This window comes from Tinamus guttatus, unplaced genomic scaffold, assembly GCF_059628265.1.
Source record: "Tinamus guttatus ecotype Peru unplaced genomic scaffold, ASM5962826v1 Tinamus_guttatus_pri_ptg000227l, whole genome shotgun sequence".
NCBI lineage: Eukaryota > Metazoa > Chordata > Aves > Tinamiformes > Tinamidae > Tinamus > Tinamus guttatus.
In genome coordinates, this window is record NW_028288761.1 from 1081788 (window position 1) to 1102235 (window position 20448).

Consider the following 20448-nt stretch of genomic DNA (forward strand, 5'->3'; position numbering starts at 1 on the left):
GGAGACTCGGGCACTGTCAAGACCCACGAGGACGGGGAGTGACCAAGGTCGCTCTTATCCCACATCTCTTACCCTTCCCTGTGTGACCCCTCCCCAGCACAGCCAGTGCCTGCAGGCCGGGAAGCCCAGCGGGCCTGAGCCCATGACGCTGCCGCGCGGCCGGCCCTGCCCTCTAGCGTTGCCGGAGCTGCTCTCCGCAAGGCCTGGCCCTGGCTCCTGGGCTGAGCACGTACCTACTCATCACACACGGTGCAGGGCTGCTGTGAGCAGGGTGGGCCCTGCCGTGGCCGCTTTCCCCACAGGAAGGACGCACGGGACCTCGCCAGCCCCAGTGCAGTCATTACTTCCCACAGGCACCGAGTCCTGCATGTTGTGCCAGGGCCTGCAGCTGGGGGACGGATGGAGAGGAGGACGCGGTGGCCCTGGACCAGCGCCAGCAGCATCAGGCTCCTCCTCGCACCCCCGTCGGGGCTTCCCAAAGGAGCGGGCAGGCAGCAGGTCCTTGTCACATGCCAAGCCTTGGTGAAGCATGGGAGCACTGGCACGTGGGACAACCCGCTCCCACTCCGGCTCCAGGGTCGATAACCGGGCGGCCGGGCCCGGCAGCGCTGCAGGGTGCGCAGGGGCCTCCAATGAGGCCGCGCCGAGGGAGGGAGCGCCGGCACGAGGGCGGCGCGTCGGCCCCAGGACTCTGACCCCTTGGGCGGCGCCAGCGGGAGAGCGCGGAGCTGCACGGCACCATGGAGCCCCCCGCGGAGCTGGCGCCAGACCCCAGGTGGGTGACAGGGCCTTGCTGGTGCTGGGTCGCCCTGCAGCCCTGGCAGCTTCTGGGGTGACGCGCTGGGGTGTCCCCAGCCCGGCTCAGCGCTGACTCTCTGCAGGTTCCCCCCGCCGCTCGTGGAGATGCTGATACGGAATTTCAGCGTGCCAGCTGCCTGCTTCTCCCTGCCGCCCACCTCCGAGCAGCTCCTGCAACGTAGGTGGTGGAATGGGTGGGATGGAGGGAGCTAGGACCCCCCTTCCTCTTCAGTGTGGACATGAGCAGAGGGGGATTGCAGGGGGGAAGGCAGTCGGGTGCCAGACTAGGGGCTCAGCCCCATGGCACGGCCTGGCCCACATCCAAGGGGCCACAGGACCATGGGCAGGTGACATGGCAGAAGCAGGGACAGACATGAAGATGTGGCTAGTCCTCAGGCACACATGGACGTGGCTAGTGGCTCCCCAGCATCAGTCGCAAAGGGGCCCTGAGATGGGTGCGGAGCAGTGGTTGCCCTAGGAGCTCCTCACCACAGTGTCCCTTGGGGATGGTTCTGGTTTCTCACCCCTTCCTGGCAGAGCTGGACGTCTTTGAACTCAGCATCCTGGGGCTTGCCACCTTTCTGACACTGCTGTCGGTTGCCATCTTCGTGGAGGAGGCCTTCTACCTCACGCGCAAGATCCGCTGCCCCATCAAGAGGAAGACCCTCCTCTGGAGCAGCTCGGCCCCCACAGTGAGTCCCCGCTGGGGCAGCAGTGAGAATCAGCTCATGGCAGGGGGGCACCACAAAGCACGGGGTCTGAGATAGCGGAGTGAGGAGCATCATTGTACAGAGCCCGTGTCTCGTGCAGGTCGTGTCTGTGGTCAGCTGCTTCGGGCTCTGGATCCCGCGCGCCATGATGGTCGTGGAGATGGCAACCACGACGTGGGTATCGCCTGCCCTGGGGGCACGGGCGAGCAGGGCCCTGCCAAGGCCTGACCCTGCTCGCGGCCCTTCTCCCCAGGTACTTTGCTGTCTGCTTCTACCTGCTGATGCTGATCATGGTGGAGGGCTTTGGGGGCAAGGAAGCGCTGCTGAGCACCCTCAAGGACGTGCCCATGGTGATCAGCACCGGGCCCTGCTGCTGCTGCTGCCCCTGCCTGCCCCGCATCACCATGAGCAGGTGAGCGAGGGCCCCAGCTCGGCCAAGGGAGGCCGGGGTAAAACCCAGCCCCAGGGAAAGCAGCGTGGGACCGGGGCTTGGGGACCTTCGGGTGTCACAGGCTTCTCTTGCTGTGCCAGGAGGAAGTTCAAACTGATGGTGCTGGCGACTTTCCAGTACCCGCTCTTGAGGGGGATCGCTGTCTTCGTTGGGCTGGTCCTGGCTGCGGATGGGAAGTACAACCCTGCTGACGTGAGTGACAGGCTACGGGGACAGGCAGGGCCACCTCTGGGAGGGAGAGAGGGCAACCCTCTTAGCCAGGGTCACTGCTGTGCCCTGCCTCCCGGCCACAGCCAGCACCACTGCGGCTTCATCAGACCCACGTGGGCTTTCTGCCTCCCCCAGATCTCAGAGAAGAGCGCGGCTCTCTGGATCAACACGTCCCTGGGGGTCTCCACCATCTTCGGCCTGTGGGCCCTGGGCATCCTCTTCCGACAGGCCAGGTTGCATTTGAAAGAGCAGAACATCGTGGCCAAGTTTGTTTGCTTCCAGGTTAGAAAGCGGATCAGGAGATGGGTGGGGAGAGCGGGAGGAGGGACAGGAGTTCCCTGCTGGCGAGATCCATGCTCTGCTGCAGGAGAGCAGAGGCTGGCTGCAGGAAAGGCAAAACAGCAGCAATTCATCCGTGCTGCCCCGGTCACCTCGGGGCTTCGTGCCTGCAGGTTCTCCTCATCCTGACGGCGCTGCAGCCCTCCATCTTCAGCATCCTGGCCAACAACGGCAGCATCGCCTGCTGGCCGCCCCTCTCCTCCAAGGCCAGGTCACAGCGTGAGTAGTGACAAAGGGAGTGGAGCCACTTATCCCCCTCCGCCTCAAGGCAGGGAGCAGAGCTTCAAATAATCCTTCTTTTCTCACTTTAAGAGATGAATATGCAGCTGATAATCCTGCAAGTGTTCATCGTGGCTGTGGTGACCCGAATATACTACCGCAAGCAGGATGACAAACCTGGCTACCAGCCCATCACCATCACACCTGAGGACACCAACACCAAGGCCTGAGCAAGAGGATGGTGCCGAGGGGCACAGCAAGGCTGGGGCCCTCCACTTGCACCTCCTCCTTGTACAGCCCTAGGAAGCTTCTGGGAGCAAGTAACATAGAGAGTAAAAGGGCACAGGCTAAAGGGATCTGAAATGTGAAGGACACAAAGCAAAGACCATCATGAAGCAGCCTTCAAACCCAGGGGATTCTGGCACTGAATAAAGATACATTTGTACCTGAACCTTTCATTGGTAACTATGGACTGAGGCTTTCTCCTGCCAGGCTGGGGTGGGTGATGCCTCTCAGGGAGGGCACAGAGGGGAGGAAGAAGGAGATCAGAGCGATATATCCGTGACACGGGCCTGGCTCAGAGGAGAGCTCAATGCCAGGCACGACACCGAGGCGGCAGGCTGGGCACAGCAGTGCTGCAGGCAGATCCTGCCCATCATCCAGCCTGGTTTAGATGGCCAGGGCAATCCCAGGGCAGCCACAGGGAACATGAACACCCGGCTTCCTTCCTAGGGAAAAGTGTCCATGGCAAGGACTGCTCCTGACAGCACAGGGAGGTGCATCCACATCTGTCAGGCTGGAAAGGGGGAGAGGAGGTACCTATCCCTACAAAACAGGGGAATAGTTAATGCTGCTTTAACTGGCCTGGAGCAGGATCCGTTCCTGCAATGGCACCTGCTTTAAAAGTGGGGACAGAAGCTGATGACTTGTAGGAACCTCACAGTATGCACTTTTTAACTCCCATGGAGCATCTTCTCACTCAAATCATTGCTGACAAGGACGAGATCTTGTTGTACTGGCAGAGCAGAAGACATCTGGAACACACAGGGTAAAATTACTTTTGCGTTTATTTGCCTAAACATAAAGCCAAAACAACAACTCGAGAACAAGCCAGTAAGACACACAGGTGTGCACCAGGTCCAACGGAGGATCCGTCACAGTGACACTGAGGGGAGACACCCTGAGTCAGCTGCAGCTCTGGGGCCAGAGGGGTGACAGAAGGGACAGGGGGAGACAGCCTGGAAGGAGATGGCCTGGACCCCTATCAGTCCCCCCCTGCCATGTTACCTTTGGCCAGGATGGCATTTTAGAGGAGGGAGGAGTCAGAAATCCAAAGCTCCCCAGTATTATGTATTTCATTTAGTCATTCGGGGGGGGGGGGGGGGGGGGGGGCGGGAACAAAAACACATTACCAAAAAGCAAGTTCTCTGTCCCTGGAAGGGGAAAGCCACACTGAGCTTTCTGCAATTGTCAAACTTGACATGGTTTGACAGATTCATGGTAACAGAATGACCCTTAACAACAGTGTTATAGGCACCATCCAGAGTGCTGGGGGCCAGAAATCTCATGGCTTTGACAAGATGCAACACAGACAAGCAGCAAAATAAGAGACTCGGCCTCCTTGCCACACTGCCAGACCCAGCCTCATACCTACAGCAGGCAGAAAACCAGAAGGCTTTACAAAAGGGGGCCTTCGACAACCAAATAACTTCCGAAGGGCAGGGCACAAACTGCAGAGATCCCCCTCTGTCCCACCAATGTCACTGCTACAGCCAGGCGCATTCCCAAGATGTCCCTGGAGAACCCAGCTTACACATCTTGCCCGAGGTCAAGCTCTGTCCTGTTCCTGATAGGATGAGGCAGCACCGGGGATGCGACTGGCCCAGCAACGCAACAGGAAATAACAATCATGCCTCTGTCCCCCAAAAACACCCCCAAAAACAAACCAAATGGGGAAAAAAAAGCAAAACAGACTAGTCTGGGGTTGGAGCGTCCATTTTAATTTAAGTGCGAGGAGGAAGCAGGGATTGTTGGTTACAAAGAACAGCTCTGTTACGCCAAGCTGCAGAGAAAACCACGTGCGGCTTCTTGCCAAGCACCCCAGGTTTTGTCAAGAGATCAGGCAATTGGTAAGGTCTCCATGGAACAACCCACCATTCTGGTCAGCAGCCTTGCAGAACGCTCCACGTCTCCTGTGATTCAAAGAGCAGGGAGGCTCTAAAGCAGCCCGGCCTTCGTAACCCGGCTGCTGAAAGTAACTGAACACTATTTGGAGGGAAGGGTGCAGGAAGGTGGGGAAGACAGAACGTGGTAATATAAAATAAGTGCTCTACCACTCATAAACCAGGGGATTAAAAACTGGTTTGTATCAAGTGATCATGTTTGCTTGTTACAGCTTAAAAATCAAGAGCAGCCAGCCACGCTCGCGGAGCTGTGCACACTTCGGCTGGCAGAACAGAAACCCCTCAGTGCCGTTTCCTGTGCAATTTTATGCTCAACAGCAGCGGGGTGCAAAGAGGCATCTCACACTGGTCTCTGCCAAGAGATTTGGGCAACGTGACACAGGAAGGGCAAGACACAAGCTGGGAAGAAGCGGGAGGAACACCTGGAAGCACCTCGGGGCGCAGAGCGCGTGGCAGCATCGACGAGGCGCCTCGTGGGGACGGCTGCTCCCCACGTCCCCGCTGCAGCCCCTCGCGGCATTGCTGGTCGGCCTGCGAGCCCGTCCTCGGCTGCTCCTGGTGGGAAGACGCCGGCAACTCGTGCCAGGAGCTCCAGCTGGAGCCAGCGGATGTCATAGGAAACCCTAGCAGAGAAGCGAGCGGGAGCTGCACGGCTACAACAGCGTGAGCTCGACACGGCAGGACACAAAGCTCAACACTTACTACACACAACAGCAGGCAGGACTTCAACCATGGTTTCAAGACAAGTTATAATGTTTAAAATCTTAAAAAGCTGCAGCTCTCTGATGCTCTCTCAGCCTCCTCCCTTAAGGGTTGGTGCAGGTGAGCACAGATTTTTGCATATAATGTGCAACCCAGGTAACTGTCATGTGGGACAATCACCCTTAACTGTGGTAAAACACGTCCTTCATCCGCCCAGTCACACACATCAACACGGACAGCAAATTGGCCACATGAATTCACGGTTTGTCCTCACAGCAGCGACTTCACGGCACCAGTACACGACTGCCCCAGCCCTGAGAGCACAGTGACTGAAATGCAGACAAACACGCACCGAGCACGGCGTGGAGGAGCCTTCTGGGCAGACATCACAAGTATTACACACTGCAGACTAGGACAAGAAACTTTTCCAAGCAGCACACACATACATTTCCTACATGGACTTCCACACGCTCAAGGAAACACGCAGACAGCAAGTGCTCTGAAAGAAAGACTCCGTCTCCTCTCTCCAACAGCAACTGAGGGCTGAATTTGAGCTCTAGATTCTAGTCTTGTCAAGACAGGTTGGAAAGGCCCCTCCCCTGCAGCCCTCACACGGATTTGGGGTTGCAAATGCGGCACACTTACGGGGTGAAGGATTCTGTGGTGCTGCAGCTGCTTGCAGGACCTAACTCCTTCATGCCTTGTTGGTAGCCCACTCCTCAGCCCATCTTCACTGCAACGTGCTGGTAAGCTCAGCTATAAGACACTACAGCACTACAGAGTTCAGCAGATAGATCCCTATCGGATCCAGCGCAGCGGAGATGTCTCTATTTCCTAACAGTCTTTCTAGCCAACTGCTTCCTGCATGCTTTCGAGGTCAGTTTTGAGAAACTGTGAGATCTTTCGTTTGGCAGCAGCACAGACACTGCCTGGGCATATGAGGCAATAGGACAAAGGAGCTGAAGGAAAGGAGGGACAGAGGGGTCTGGGCATAGCATCCCGCTCTCCCTCTCACCTGAAGGTTTAACAGGGGAAAAGAAAACAAAATAAGAGCCACACTTGAGTGCTATTCTTTGTGTTTAAAAAGAGTATTTTCTTAAAATATAAAAACCGTCTTTCCCCTGGAAACCATTAGAACGTAAACAATAAAAAGGGAATGAGGGAGAAGGGAAGAGGAGAAGATATTTGAATGTGCTTCCAGGCAGCAGCCCTTGCTAATTGCGCCGGGTGCCTTCAGGACCCCGTGCCCAACGTCAGCCCTGTTCCTATGGCTCTCTTGCTCATTCAGAGTTCCCCGGGGGGTCTGGACTTGCGACTTGGCCGGTCAGCGACTCGCAGCAAACCCCGGCTGGCAGCTTAATCCTCTTCATCCTCACTGATGTCGTAGGTGACCGCGGACTCGTTCCTGGCACGGTTGGCCGGTGAGGAAGGAGGAGTCTTGGTTGAGAAAGGCCAGCGGAACGAGGGAGATGGGGAACGGTCGTGCGTGGGGCTGCTGCTGGGACTCTGCTTTGGGCTGATGGCCTGCAGCATCCGGCCCTTGCCCTCTTTCAGCATGTGTTTCTAGTTATGGAAGCAGGAAGGCAGTTAACATGACTCCAGAGTAATGCAAAACAACACTATCTACAGCTCTTGCACATTTTGAGGTGTTTCCCCCCTTCAATATCTTGGGCAATACGAAAGCACAGAAAAGCCCAAGCACAGCTCGAGCCTTTGGAAACCATCCCATTGAATCAACGCCCACTTTCCAGCACCTCTAGCATGAACTGCTTGTGACGTTTTGCCAGCATTGCAGGACAGCATGGCAAAGCAATGTTTCACAGGCAGCTTCAGACCTATCCCAGGCAACTGACAGAGTGACTGCCAAAGCCTTGGCTGCTCAGCGGCCCGTGGGACACATGTTGGAGCTTACAGGGCAGCTCCTCTCTTGCTAAAAGGCACTGCTGGCTTTGGGCAGCCGGCGAGGTCGCTGCAGCCGTGCTGCCCTGGCCTGCGGCAGGACGCACCCAGCGCCGTGACAAACTGGAGGCCTCTGCTCTGCAGAGCCTGCGCTCGAGAGCGTCTGACCGCTAAGTTCTGCGAGATCCTCTTCCCCCTTCTCCCAGACAGGCTCCTTACCAACGCGCCTTCTGGGCCAAACATCTCCAGGAAATTGCCGATGAACTCCCGGGACTTCTCTTCCCACTTCTGAATGAGATCGATACTCTTTTCTTCTACTTTCTGGACAAACTCCTTTGACTTCTCCTCTACATCCTTCACCCTCTTTTTCACCTTATCCACACGTTCCTGGAGGTGATATTTCTTCTCCTGCAAAGAAATGGTGGATCAAAATATGACTTACCAGGCTTGAGTACTGACCATCTCTGCTGTATGTTATTACCCTGAACAGTTGCTTAAGACTCAGCATCGCCCCCAGTTTCATGACATTTTTCTTTCACTTCAGAGACATTTCCTCCCTAGACTAAATCACAGACGCTCAGGGGCTGCGAGATGCTTTCTGGCAGATACTGACACATCTTTTTTTTCCGTATTTTGTTGTATTTATAAAACAGACAAGGTATGTGTCTTAGTAGTAAGAGAAATGTTTACTATCTTACTGCCAACATTAGGAACAATGTGGCATTATTTCTGTCACATAATCCTGCTTGTGCACTAACAGCTGCACAGTACACAACTCCACACACTACTGCTCCTGTATCTACAAGGAGACTAATGCAGCAAGAACAAGGTCAGATTTAGTCCTAAAAAGAATTACACTTCCTTATAATTTCTCTTCCTTTAACTGTCTTTATATGACACACCACAGGTGCTGCCCTGAACAACCAACACTTCACACGATTAAAGAAACTGCTAATCTCACCCCATCTTCCATTCCCTCAATAAGCAAAACGCTACCAACTTGTCATTTCTAACAATGGGCAGCATTAAGAAAATGACAGTTCCTCCATGTTGAGCTGCTCTTCACAGCAAAAGTTTGAAGACAAAACCTGACTTCTGCTACAAGGTCACCAATTTGGTACAATTGCTTAGTTCTGCAGATCTTGACATTTACAAGCAGGACTGTGCTCCCACTAGGCAAAGATCCGTATCCACACACTCTTAAGACTCTGCTTCCTGCAGTTTGTTGTAAGACACACTTCAACTCACATTTATGAAGCTGACATTGAGCTCTTTAGCTGTGTAGCCCCTTTGCAGGTTTCTTCTGGCATAAACATCATAGTCCCGCACAATCCGGGTGATGATATCTGATGTCGAGATCCCCTCCGTCCTCTGAGTTGGTGCAAACATGCCTGTAGTTGGGGAACAGGACTCAGGACAGCTGTAGCAAGATAGATGGCAAAAAGCTACTGCCACCTCCATTAGGAAGAACCTCTCCTATCCAGATTCCCAACTGTCTTCACTCCACCATGTCTCTCTTTGAATATGCAATAATGGCAGTCCTCCTTTCTGGAAGGATGAGGAGAAACTATGCAAGACCTAAGCAAGTGTCAAAACATATCTTTAATTAAAAGCTCCAGCTCTTTACTTCAGCTGGTTTAAAGACTGTTATCTATAGCTAACTGCATTTGGAACAGTGTGGAGACAAGGACAGGAGAGAAAAGGGCTCTCACAGTTTAGCAGGTGAGAATGTAGTGAGCTCTGGTGGCTGGGTTTGAAGCTAGATTTAAGCAAACTGCATCTCCATTGAGTTTTACAGCAATCAACTAGAGGGACCACTTTGCAAGTTCATGCCAGTTCTTCCATTTGTGAGAATCTGTAAACCAAGCCAAAAAGGTGGTTGTTGCTTCAATCACAGTAACTAGACTAGAAGCAGAAATTAATACAGGGCAATCATGTGGCCTGGAACGTGGAACAGTCCTGGCCTTACAAACTGGGCTCCCTCTTGCTCTGAGGGCTTCCTGAGGGAACCTTGTTCGCACAGTGACAGTCACTTCACGTAATTCTGCCCTACAGCAGCAAAGGATAAACTACAGATCTTTGACAAGAATCCCTAGAGAATCTGACTCAGACCCACCTGCTTCTTTTATATGCTTATAAACGTCATCGCTGCCAGCAGAAGAATAGGGGATGTCATCATGTGCAACAAAATCGATCTGTAAGTTTAAGAGAGCAAAGTGAATCAAAATTTTACACTGAATATGTGCGTTTCCTGATTTCTGTCAAAGGATGGTTACTTCTGCTCAACACCTCCACACGGGGGCATGGTGAGGAACTGCAAGATGCTTTTGAGTGACGGAAAAGCAATGCAGAGCAGTCCTAAGTTCTTACTGGCAACTGTACATCAATCAAGCCTGCAAGTACACACCAAAGAAGAGGAGCTGGGCTTAAGGATAGAGTTATTTTAAACTCCACAAATAAATGACTTCTCAGTGGCACTTGGGGGAAACTAGGCATATTTCTCTGAACACTCCAGACTCCGGCACCTCCCAGAGCACACCAACAGATGGTAGATGTTCCTTTCTATTCTGTCTTATCTATTGCTCATTTCACACCAAACTGTCACTAGCAACAACTTCTGAAACAGTGAGGCCCCCACTAGCTTCTTTACTTTCTCACTATCTCCATTTTATTTCAGCATTACCTTCCATATCACTGAATACTTTTAATCTCCTAAGAAATTTACCTAGTTCCCATAACCTAGCACATTCTGCACTGAAGCATTTTAAGGAGAGTTGCTCAGACAGAGATTTAGCCCATGGATAAACTCTTGCTGCAAGGAGCAGGATAATCAAAACCCCAAAGAGGTGAGATAGCACGCATTACCCTGTGCTCTGCCAGGAACTCTGGTGTGAGTGTCCACGGTGCGTTTCTCACCACTTCGTCCACGTAGCGGCAATGCTGCACAGCGTCGTACCGCTCGTTTTCATTCATTACCGTGAAGCCCTTGAAGTTATGGGTCAGCTCATCGCTGCAGACTGGAGAGAGAAGAACAGAGTGAGTTCAAGGTGCCTACCCCAGTGTTTTATAGCAAAAGGACTCTGCCCCCACCCCTGCTGCACAGGGCAAGCCTGGCAAACACAGCTTGCTGACAGAAGTTGGCACAAGGCTCTTGCAGTCACCAAAAAAAAAAAAAAAAAAAGAACAGGAACAGGGGGTGGTGACAAGGAACCAAGCTCTTGGACTATTCTGCTCAGGCTTACCACAGGAAGGTGGACAAGTTTTGAGGGGATTTCTGTCCAAAACGGGGATCTACACCCCAAATGCTCCAGGACTCTAAAGTCTATGATGTTTACCAAGAAAAAATGCTCAATACAGAAGACAACTCTGTACGAAGTGGCACAGGCGGCTCTACTAGCATAAACCTGCTTATCTACCTATGGATGTCTATCCTGCAAAAGAGAACCCTCCACCCCCAACATCCCTAGGTTTCAGTTTCTGATTTAATAAAATACCATAGTATAATCTAGCTCTTGAGGAAAAAAAAAAAAAGCAAAACTAAGAGCGAGTTCACAGCAAATCAAGCTAGTTTAATAATCAGGTTCTGTGAGAAAGTAAACACACAGCTCCTCATAATCTGCATGATGGTCATTAAGAAAGCAGTTTTATTTGGTTATTGGAATCAAAAGCAAACAAGGCATTACCAATTTCACTGAGATTGGATGTATTTGTGTTCCAGACAAATAAATGATAAAGAGAGGGTGAGACAGCTCCTGCCTGAAGCCCGTGTTCCTGGTGCAAGGGAAGCAGCTCATTGCTCCCTGCCTCCTCACCAGGCTCCTGGAGGCAGAAGGGACACTCACCCAGCTTGCTACATTAACATATCAACAATATTTTCACCTACAGTTATTTTTCTAACTGATGTGCAACATTTACATATATTGACTTGTCATTTAGTCTTCAAGATTTGTAAACTCGGAGCATTCTATTAATTTGAGAGACAATTTCACCTCTCCTTTTTCCTATCGAGGTACTACTGTAACTCATACAAAAATCATACAGAAGCACCACAATAAATCACCTTCTGCAATGAATGAAACTGTGATAGGAAACAAGCTGCATGAAGAAATTATTAATGCTGTACTACAGATGAGAGTTTCATGTTTCTTCTGGTAGCTAGTGGTAGTTGAGAAAACTAGTTAGAAGTATTTCCAGTTCTGACACCTTACCATTATCACACGGGCTGACTAGAGCTCACTTTATGATAGTCAATACCCAGAGTTTGACATGTTTTTAGCACCCCATGTCAGAAAGGTGGATGAAAGGATGGATATAGGGACAGTGCAGGCAGAAATCAGCATAGGACAGAAAGCAGAAAAATAAAATTCCTTTCCTTTATAGTTTTGAAGGTGTCTAGCTGAAAAAAATGCTGTTAGATCCTTTCAGGGAGTCATAGGTTATTCCTGGTATCATCTGAAGAGTTTTGAGCCCAGTAAACAAAATGAAAAACTTGTTTGGGGAAAAAAAAAAAAGGGGCCCTCACAGGGCCAATCATGTGCACAAGGAACTACTATCATCTCTCCATGCTCTTTTTGAGTTGGTCATAAGCAAAATCCAGCAGAGATCTGGAAAAGGAGGAGAATGTGCAAGATGATAAAGATTATGCCAGGTTCAAACAGCTATGGAGGGTCTGTTCATCATTCTCTTAACTGCCTCATTCAAGAGGCAGATGCTCAGCTGCCCCTAGTATTTTTTTTTTAATACTCAGGATAAGCAACTGAACACAAACTGTCACAACTGTCCCAAAACAGAGGGACCAAGTTAGAACATTTGTGTCAAATGTTTCCTTTTGAAATGTGTCTTTTCCTCTGGTGCTTTTTTGCTGCAGAATTTCCTTTTGCAGATCTATTGACTCAACATATTGCAGCAGGACTCCAACAACAGAGTGGAAGCTGTAAGTTCTGGCTGCAGTGACAGCTGCCAAGGCTATAAAGCAAAGACAAAAAAGCTCTTGTGGTGCCTGTGTGCACGCCGCTGGAGACACTCCTGGGACAGACAAAGTCAACAAGATCACTCCTTACCTCCCACAATGAGGTATGTGTTTGGGAAGAGGTTCTTCGCTTGCATCAAGGCCCGGGCATGTCCAGAGTGAAACAAGTCAAATATTCCATCAGCATAAACTCGGACAGGGCGATCCACTGTGCCAAGGAGACAGACACACACATTTGTGAAGAGCCATTGCTGGAGAAGCAGCTATTGCTCATGCCATTTGGGGACCTTCTGAAACTAAGGGAGAGCTTCAGAAAATTGTCAGAATGCAGAGCCATGGCCAGGAAAGATTTAAGAAAAAAAAATGGCTGTTTCTTTTCCTTCCCATAGGGAAACAAATGCATCTGAGCACAGAGCTGAAATACGACCACGTTCAAAGATAAATTCAAAACCTATCACACACCCACCAAAAAAGGTGAAAGGAGTTCAAGCAGAAAGCAAACCCCCAACATCTCCTCCCATGGAAATCCAAATGCAGCATTATTTTTTCCACACAGCAGTGAGCTACTGGAGGGGACCTGGCCAAAATGTTTCATAGGTACCCGATTCCTCCCGCTAGCCCAGCTGGCATCTCAAGAATCTTCTCAGCATCCTCCTCTCTGCAGCCCACTGCCACAGCTACCAGTCTGTCCAAGAGGCCAGGTTGTTTTGGCTCCTTACCAGCACCATGGGCTCCCTCCAGTCGCAGGAAGCTTGTGACTTCATGCTGGGCTTTCAGAAAGAAAGCCAGATCCCCTTCTGCTGATCTACTGTTGCTGCCAACCAAATCTATGCATAAATAAGGAAGAACAAAGCCTTCTTCTGGTCACCTTGGCCAAGACAGCTCTTCTATCTGAGGTTGGCACTGAGGTCAAGTGAAACAGTTTGGTACTGCCACGTAATACCAGGAGACTCCCAGACTGCTGGTCTCCCAGGACCACACAGGACTCCAGCTCCCTTGCTGCAAGCAACAAAAAGTTGCATATTCTTGGTATTCGATACCCCTGAGAATGGCCTGGATTATGGCTCAGTTCAGCCAGGCAGGCTTGGAGGAGCAGCGCAGAGGCAAACAGAGCTGCAGTGAGGAAGAGGAGCTGAACCCTCACGGGTCTAGGCAGGGCCCTGAAGGAGCCTAGGGATGGAGCACATGAGGCAGCAAGATGAAGCTTGATGCAAATGGAAGGATGTTAAGTTCAAGCTAAGCAGAGGAGTCAGTTTGAGGACAGCCTCTTGCAATTACTTGTCAACAAACACCACATTTTGACAGTGCCAGGACGTTCCAAAGAGCAAAAGACCTGGAGACTGTAAAAGCTTCCTGCATGCCAGAAGAGGGTTGGTCCTTGTATGCCTTTATTAAAGTGCAGGCATGTTCTGAAAAATGGCTTGAGACATTTCCCCCTCTCCTCCACACCTGCAATAATTACAGTTCCTGATCATGGGCAGAAAAAGCAGCAAGGAAGTAGATAGTCTCTGCAGGTAGCAGAAGCCATCAGTATTGAAATCAGAGACCTCTGTGCAGGCTCCAGAGACTTTCTGCTGGAAAACTAATGTGGACTATGGAAAGCACTGGATTTCCAGAGTTGCCTACAGGAAACCCTGCCTCTCAACACTGGCAACAGTCAGGTAGTTAGAAGTGCAGTATTTTTTACTGTCACAGGGTCTGTAATAGAGAGGCCAAGAGGGACAGCACACCCTGCACACTGTGCTTGGCAAGAGGACAGCCTCCCTTCAGAAGGAGCCAGCCCTGCCCTCTGTCTCCCTCTTTGGTGCAAAGATAGTAGTGCTTTTCCCAGTCTCCTTCAGCGAATAAACGCCATGCTCTTCCGGCAAGGTCAGCCTGTTGTGTTCCATGACATTGACTTTAATTTAAATTTAAACTAGAAGAGAATAATCTGGGAAAAGTTGCACATTAGTTTTATTTGCCCATTTGAAAGAGACATTCTTTTAAATTGCTGTCTAACTTTAAGCTGCCTCAAAGTAGTACAGAAAAATGTTTGGCTCTGATGCTACTCTAGAGCTGTCAGTGGCACAGGAAGAGCTAGAACATGAATTTTTATTTGCATCAAATCATCTTACTGGTGTATGTGCTGCTCCTCACAAACCGAGGCTCTAATTTTAGTTGGGATTGGCAGGCTCAAATGGAGGTGGGAACAGTCATCTCTCAACAGAGTATTAACTAAATCATTGGGTGCAAACGTGGTCTGAAACACGAGGTTGTATCGGTCTCAGAGAAACCCAAGTCACATCCCTGCCAAAACTCAGTATTTAGACAATGCCATTGCAGGCTGGTTTTACTTACAAGGGGTCCCTCTCATCGCCTCTTCATATGTTACTCTGATGTATGGCTTGCTGTAATCGATTTCCACTTCATCTGAAAACGGAGCTGGTTCCCTCAGCCCCTAAACAGCCAGAGAAGGTTAGTCATGAGAAGGCAAAGGTGAGAGATCAGGATGTAACACACAGCGGCTGCAGTGCAACAGCAGGGCCGTTAAGTGACTCACTGTGTCTCTGCAAGATTCATACACATACACTGAAAGATTAATTAGTGTAAAACCTCAAAACAGTTCTGCATGGTGACGAGAGAGAGACAGGGAAGAGGAGATGGTAACTCACACTGGGATCCCTAAAAATGCATCAGGCTCAGCTAGTTCTGACGAAGAGCGGTAGGAGAGGGACAGGAGGAGATGGTAATTCATGCTGGGATCCCAAAAACACTCCAGGTTCAGGCAGCTCTGACAAACAGCCGTTTATAACGGCAGAAATGAAGCAAACCTCATGGTCACAGCCTCAGCTCTGCCCACCCAGGCAAGACAGCCACCTTACTTGAGTGCTTCTGCCGTGATGCACAGATTTTAACAGCTTCCCAATTTCGGTTGTTTGAGCCTCCTGATATGAATATCAGAAGAGCAACATCGACAGCAGCACAAATCCCCAGGGAATATGTGTATCCCCACCCATTTCATAGCCCAACACACTGACAGACTCATCTTCATCTGCGGCACAACTCAAAGTGCTACATGAAATTTCCTCTAATCTACCAACTTGGCTACAGTGGTATGTTAAATTAGCAGCTGAAGTCCAGATATCATTTCCGAACATGTTCTCCTCCCAAAGGGAACAAAATATCTGCATTTCCCATAATGGAACAAATAGCTCAATTTCCTTCTAGCGGGAAGGTGTGAGGCAGCAAAGGATTTCTCTTTCCTGAGCCAGAAGCTGAGGAAACAAGCTTGCAGATCACAACAACAGCATCTTTAAGCTGCAAAAGAGCTGCAAAAAGCTTATCAGCAGTTTCCTCCCACTTCCTGACCCACTGCAGCATCCTGCCATGGTGCACAGCAACACTGCACCCAGAAGTACCATTGCCATTATTGTCAATGCTATTTGTCATTAGAGATGTCCAAGGGGAGTGCACAGGAAAGCAACCACTGCCACAAGGGCATTTACTGAGGCTCTGATACCCACGTTTCCTATACCACTTTCTTTACCAAGATCACAGATTTTACTGCATGGGGTTCTTAAATGTCATTATACACCCGCTTGTACATCAGAGATTTTAAGCTCTTCTTTTAAAAAGAGCAAAGTTCATTTGCCCACCATACCTTACTGGCTTTTCAATAAACTGCCCAGCTCCCATACTTTTTTGCTTTTACTTTTGCAATTTTTTTGTTAAGTAAGACCTGTGCTCCCTTCATTTATCACAGCCATTTCATCTAGGACTTGGTAGTAAAATCAGATTCTTTGCAGTTTGATTGTCACATACCTGATAGGAAGCTAGGATTAAAAGCACAAAAGCCTATCAAGGCTGTCAGACAAACTCAGAGAAATGTCCTCAAAGGCTCCTATCAATCTTGCCCTTCCTCTGCGCTACCTACGAGGGTCAGGACACAACCTGACACGCACAACACAACCGGCTCATGCGTCAGCAGGCTCCTTACCACCATCTGCTGCAGAGCCTGCTGCTCCAGGGGAACACTCTGCAGCCAGCTGTGCAGTCAGGAGCTGTAAGGGCCTCGAGGTAATGCTATAGTTAGGCAGCTCTGCTATCCTTGCTACATTAAATACATGTTCCACAAAAAGAGGAAAAAAAAAAAATCTCTCATCAGGAGATTCACATTAGCCCTGTGGCTAAAAAACAGTCAGGAGGTTTGGAGGGTGGCTAGATATAACTTGCTTTGTCCTATTCATAAATGGATGCTTCATTTCTAAGACAGGACAGACAGCAACCTCAAGAGCATCCCATGGAATAACTTATGCCTGTGCCTTGTCCCTCTCCCTCCTCTCTGAAAGATATGGGGTCTTCAGGAGGGACAGGGTGGGCTTTGACCAAAGCCAGGGATACTAAGGCTCGATGGGATTCCATTCCCAGTGCTTGCCCCTCCCAATTCACACTGCAATTTGCAGGCTGCTACTTCTCTTATTTCACTAGCATCTGTCGAATACCTTGGGACAGGACCGTCGCACTCCTGAAGAGTAAAATCCTATTATCAGAGAGAGGAAACTTGAGCACATCACTGTATTATAGCAAGGACTATGACCCAGTGTGACGTGGAATGGGTAGCAACTGACTTCTGACAGAGATCAGGAGAGAGCAACGAGAGAACACGTGATGCACCTGAGAGCGCCAGGAAGGGGGCAGAGGAGAGCTGTAAAAATCCCGTTATCACAATAATGCAGCAAGGACAAAATAAAGTTAACTCTTTATGCTGGAATTCATTGACACAGTCTTTAGAAGAGACACCAAGCTATGCCAAGCTTGATCTAGAGGATTTTTGTTTTGAACACTCTTGAAGTACTCACAACAAAAATACAGACTCCTGTCAGACCAGGAGAATCAAAAGCAAAGTCATCCTGCTGGGGTTTAAAACAGCAGTCTCAGTAGATTCCTTCTGCAGGTGCTCACAAGCCATCCACAGAACCTCTGACTTGAACAGGACTGAACCTTTCTATGAGGTGCATGACTGACAACGTGCTTGCTTGGAGGATTCCTCCCTCCCCTGGGTCACTAAGAAAACTCACCTATGAAAAAATAGTGATTGTTCCCTCTTTGTAGTACGTGCATATCTGTGCACCTGCCTCCTTGGGCACAGATTAAATGACTACAAACTACCTGGGCACACCACAAAAGCAGCTTAGCAACGCTTGCCTCAGACCTAACTTAAGCCCACGTTGTAAGTATGTCATTAGCATGAGCAAAGGAAGATTTCAAACTGGCTCTGCAGGAAGGATAGCTACTACCATTTGCTTCTTTCCTCCCCCTTGTTTTCTGTGTCCTCACAAAATAAAGAAAAAAAAAAAGACAAAAAATCACTATTCTCTTTTTGTTGTTATGACTTCAATGTACTAATTCCCCCAGGCACCTAAAGCTGAGCATCTTTGCCTACTTACAAATGATCGTCGGGACATTTTTGGAGGGATTCCATCAGGCTCTGTTGCCCCATTGGGGCCAGATCCATCTTTCCTTCTCTTTCGGGAATTCAGCCTGGAGGAGGTCGGCGGCTCCATCTTGTCAGGCGCGTCCAGTAAAAACTAGAATAAAATGAAGGAGGAAAGAGGGAAAAAAATAAGTATTTCTCAGCTCTTCCAAAGCAAAAATTATTCAACAACAGGCTCAGTGTGCACAAGGTCAGCCCAAAGACACATCCACCTAACAAGGGGCTTAGCCAGTTGTACTTGGTATAGGCTGCCAAGGCTTGACAAACAGTGCCTGGTGGGAATACTGAACCATTTAGTGCAACTCCGAGCTGCTCCCCATTGCGTGCGGCAGTCAGCTGGTCGGAGACAAACTCACCCAAGAGTTGCAATGCAAGTTATAAATCACTAGTGCAAGGCTAGTTACGCTATTTTAGCCTCCGAAAGGCTGCGGTATGTCCAGTCCACAACCCTGTTCTGATGAGACTGAATGCAAACGCTCTTGCACCCTTCTGTCCTTTCCCCTGCCTCAGACCAGGAGGTCTGACTGCCGTGCTGGCTCCCTGTGCAATCCTGGGGAGAGAGGGCAGTGAATTTAAGCAGAATGATAAGGGTGGGGGAAAAAGGAGAGAAAACAATCCATGGTGACAGTTTAAATAACTAAACTGCTTGCAGTTTGCCTTGCGGTTTGCATGAGTTTTGTTTGGGGACAGCAGAACTCAGGGTGGCTGCCACCGTGTTCCCCCCTTGTCCCATGTCCCCACTGCAGTGGGGACTCAGCTGGCTGTGAAGCAGCTGTGGATGACACATTAGGGCACACTTAATTCTGGCTCTCCTTTATGCACCAGGTTGTAATTAGTGGTGGTTCAACTAAACAGCTTCTCTGATGAAGGGACAGACAGGCTGCCAGTTTGGTCAGAAAAAGTGACAGCTACGTGGAATTGAGCTATCCCTGCTTTTGAACCGAGCCCTCACACATTGCTACCTTTGTAAGAGGCTCAGGGCCATTAGGAAGCCTAAAACATGTCGTGGTGTTTAAGGAAAGCCTGGGAATTATCCTAAGGCATGCAGCAAACATTCCCTTTTTCAGCTGCAGCAAGAGTTAGAAACAGGTGCTGTATTTGCAACGTTTAAGACAAGAAGGCAGCGAGCAGGTGCTTCCCACTGTGCTCACTCGGGGCGTGCAGACCCCAGGCTGCCTCTCCCACCTCCCCGGCCAGGACCGTGTCCCTACACCCTAACAAGGAGGGCCAGGCGGCATCCAGAGCTGCTCCTGGAACACGAAATGTGGCACGAGAGGGCAGGGCCCCTGCGAGCCCCATCCCTGCCCCTCGGGGCAATTCCAGCCCCGATTCCCGCCCGCTCCCTGGCCAGCATTCCTGCTCGGGACCAGGGGGCTGTCCTCAGCATGGGCCACGAGGCGAAGCTCTTGAGTTCCACAGTAGGGACACGAGCGCCGCGAAGACGCAGGTTCAACGAGCAGACTCGCTCAAGCACAAGTGACTCCAAACTCAGAAATGTTCCAAAGTGAGAAACCAAGCACAGCTGAGTAACACATGAACTGAAAGTGGAGAGATTCCCCTTCCAGCTCCCCACCTAGAACCCACAAGATGCTTCATGAACCATTCAGGGCCAAATGCAGCTGAACTGGCTTTAGCTGAGCTGTACACGCACACAGGTACCCCAAGCTCTCAGTCAGACCTAATGTGATCCACCAGGAAAAGCAAAAAGGAATCTCAGATGACTGGGAAGCCAAAAAAAAAAAAAAAAAACCCAACAACAACAACCCCACATTCAGAAAACAAAAGTGACAGTGAGGAACAGCTAGGAAAGCCAAACCCTCTTGCAGAGGGCAGAGCAGAAAGGCTGCCACACAGATATCAGATCTGTATGATCCAGCCAGCTCTCATGCCACAAAGCCCAGGAGTGAAGGTTGCCGAGTTTTCCCTACTCCAGTAATTTATTTAATGTTTCCTAACAACTAACATACTGGTGTGTGCAAAGCAATCTCTGGCAGTTTGCAGCTGTAAGCTCCATGTCTTCAAACTCCTAAGGAAACATTTAGCTTCCACAGAAATAATCCTGGATCTTTGACGTAACAACCATGCACAGCGATGCTACAAACACAGCAGCTTCCACACTGCCTTAGGTTTTGCACAGTGCCATCTCACAAACATATTCTACATCAGTGATTTATTTCACCACCATGGTCTTACCAGAAACCACCCAGTTTGAGTCAAACCAACAGATCTCCACCTATGGCTTGAGCACCCTGAACATTCACGCGCAATATGAGGGGAAACAGCTATAGATTTTCTTGCTTCTTGTTCAAAATAATTTCGCTCCACCTCATTCTGTGACCACTCACTTTTCTCCTCCCGGAGGCAACTGGAAGGCCTCTTAACTTGCTGACAGCGCTTGCTCCGACACTGCAGTGCAAGCCCTCAGCAAGGCACCAAAAGCGCTGCCGAAGGCTTTGGAGCTGAAGCCCAGGGACTTCGGCCTCCACGCGCCAGCC

The 20448-nt window shown here is 50.1% G+C and overlaps 2 protein-coding genes across 2 annotated transcripts; one reads left to right on the forward strand and one right to left on the reverse strand.

Annotated features, from left to right (window-relative positions):
• Positions 1–733: 733 nt before the first annotated feature.
• On the forward strand, positions 734–2961 carry SLC51A (solute carrier family 51 member A). Its single transcript, XM_010219602.2, has 9 exons — positions 734–775; positions 882–976; positions 1336–1490; positions 1609–1682; positions 1762–1920; positions 2040–2151; positions 2305–2451; positions 2622–2727; positions 2821–2961. Exons 1-9 carry the CDS (start codon positions 741–743, stop codon positions 2955–2957), a joined length of 1020 nt encoding a protein of 339 aa, XP_010217904.2. The 5' UTR covers positions 734–740; the 3' UTR covers positions 2958–2961.
• A 3121-nt stretch (positions 2962–6082) lies between these two features.
• Positions 6083–18064, reverse strand: PCYT1A (phosphate cytidylyltransferase 1A, choline). The gene is made up of 8 exons (XM_010219601.2): positions 17907–18064; positions 14818–14917; positions 12572–12688; positions 10377–10528; positions 9628–9706; positions 8760–8902; positions 7731–7919; positions 6083–7175 (listed from the first exon to the last, which is right to left on the reverse strand). Exons 1-8 carry the CDS (start codon positions 18021–18023, stop codon positions 6969–6971), a joined length of 1104 nt encoding a protein of 367 aa, XP_010217903.1. The 5' UTR covers positions 18024–18064; the 3' UTR covers positions 6083–6968.
• Positions 18065–20448: the final 2384 nt, after the last annotated feature.

Coding starts and splice junctions, on each gene's coding strand:
- SLC51A (XM_010219602.2), top strand. CDS start 741: ATGGAGCCCCCCGCGGAGCTGGCGCCAGACCCCAG. Junction 1,683..1,761: donor GTGGAGATGGCAACCACGAC/GTGGGTATCGCC, acceptor CCTTCTCCCCAG/GTACTTTGCTGTCTGCTTCT. Junction 2,728..2,820: donor CTCCAAGGCCAGGTCACAGC/GTGAGTAGTGAC, acceptor TCTCACTTTAAG/AGATGAATATGCAGCTGATA.
- PCYT1A (XM_010219601.2), bottom strand. CDS start 18,023: ATGGAGCCGCCGACCTCCTCCAGGCTGAATTCCCGAAAGAGAAGGAAA. Junction 14,918..17,906: donor AAATGTCCCGACGATCATTT/GTAAGTAGGCAA, acceptor CTGGCTGTTTAG/GGGCTGAGGGAACCAGCTCC. Junction 7,920..8,759: donor TCAATGTCAGCTTCATAAAT/GTGAGTTGAAGT, acceptor ATTTCTTTGCAG/GAGAAGAAATATCACCTCCA.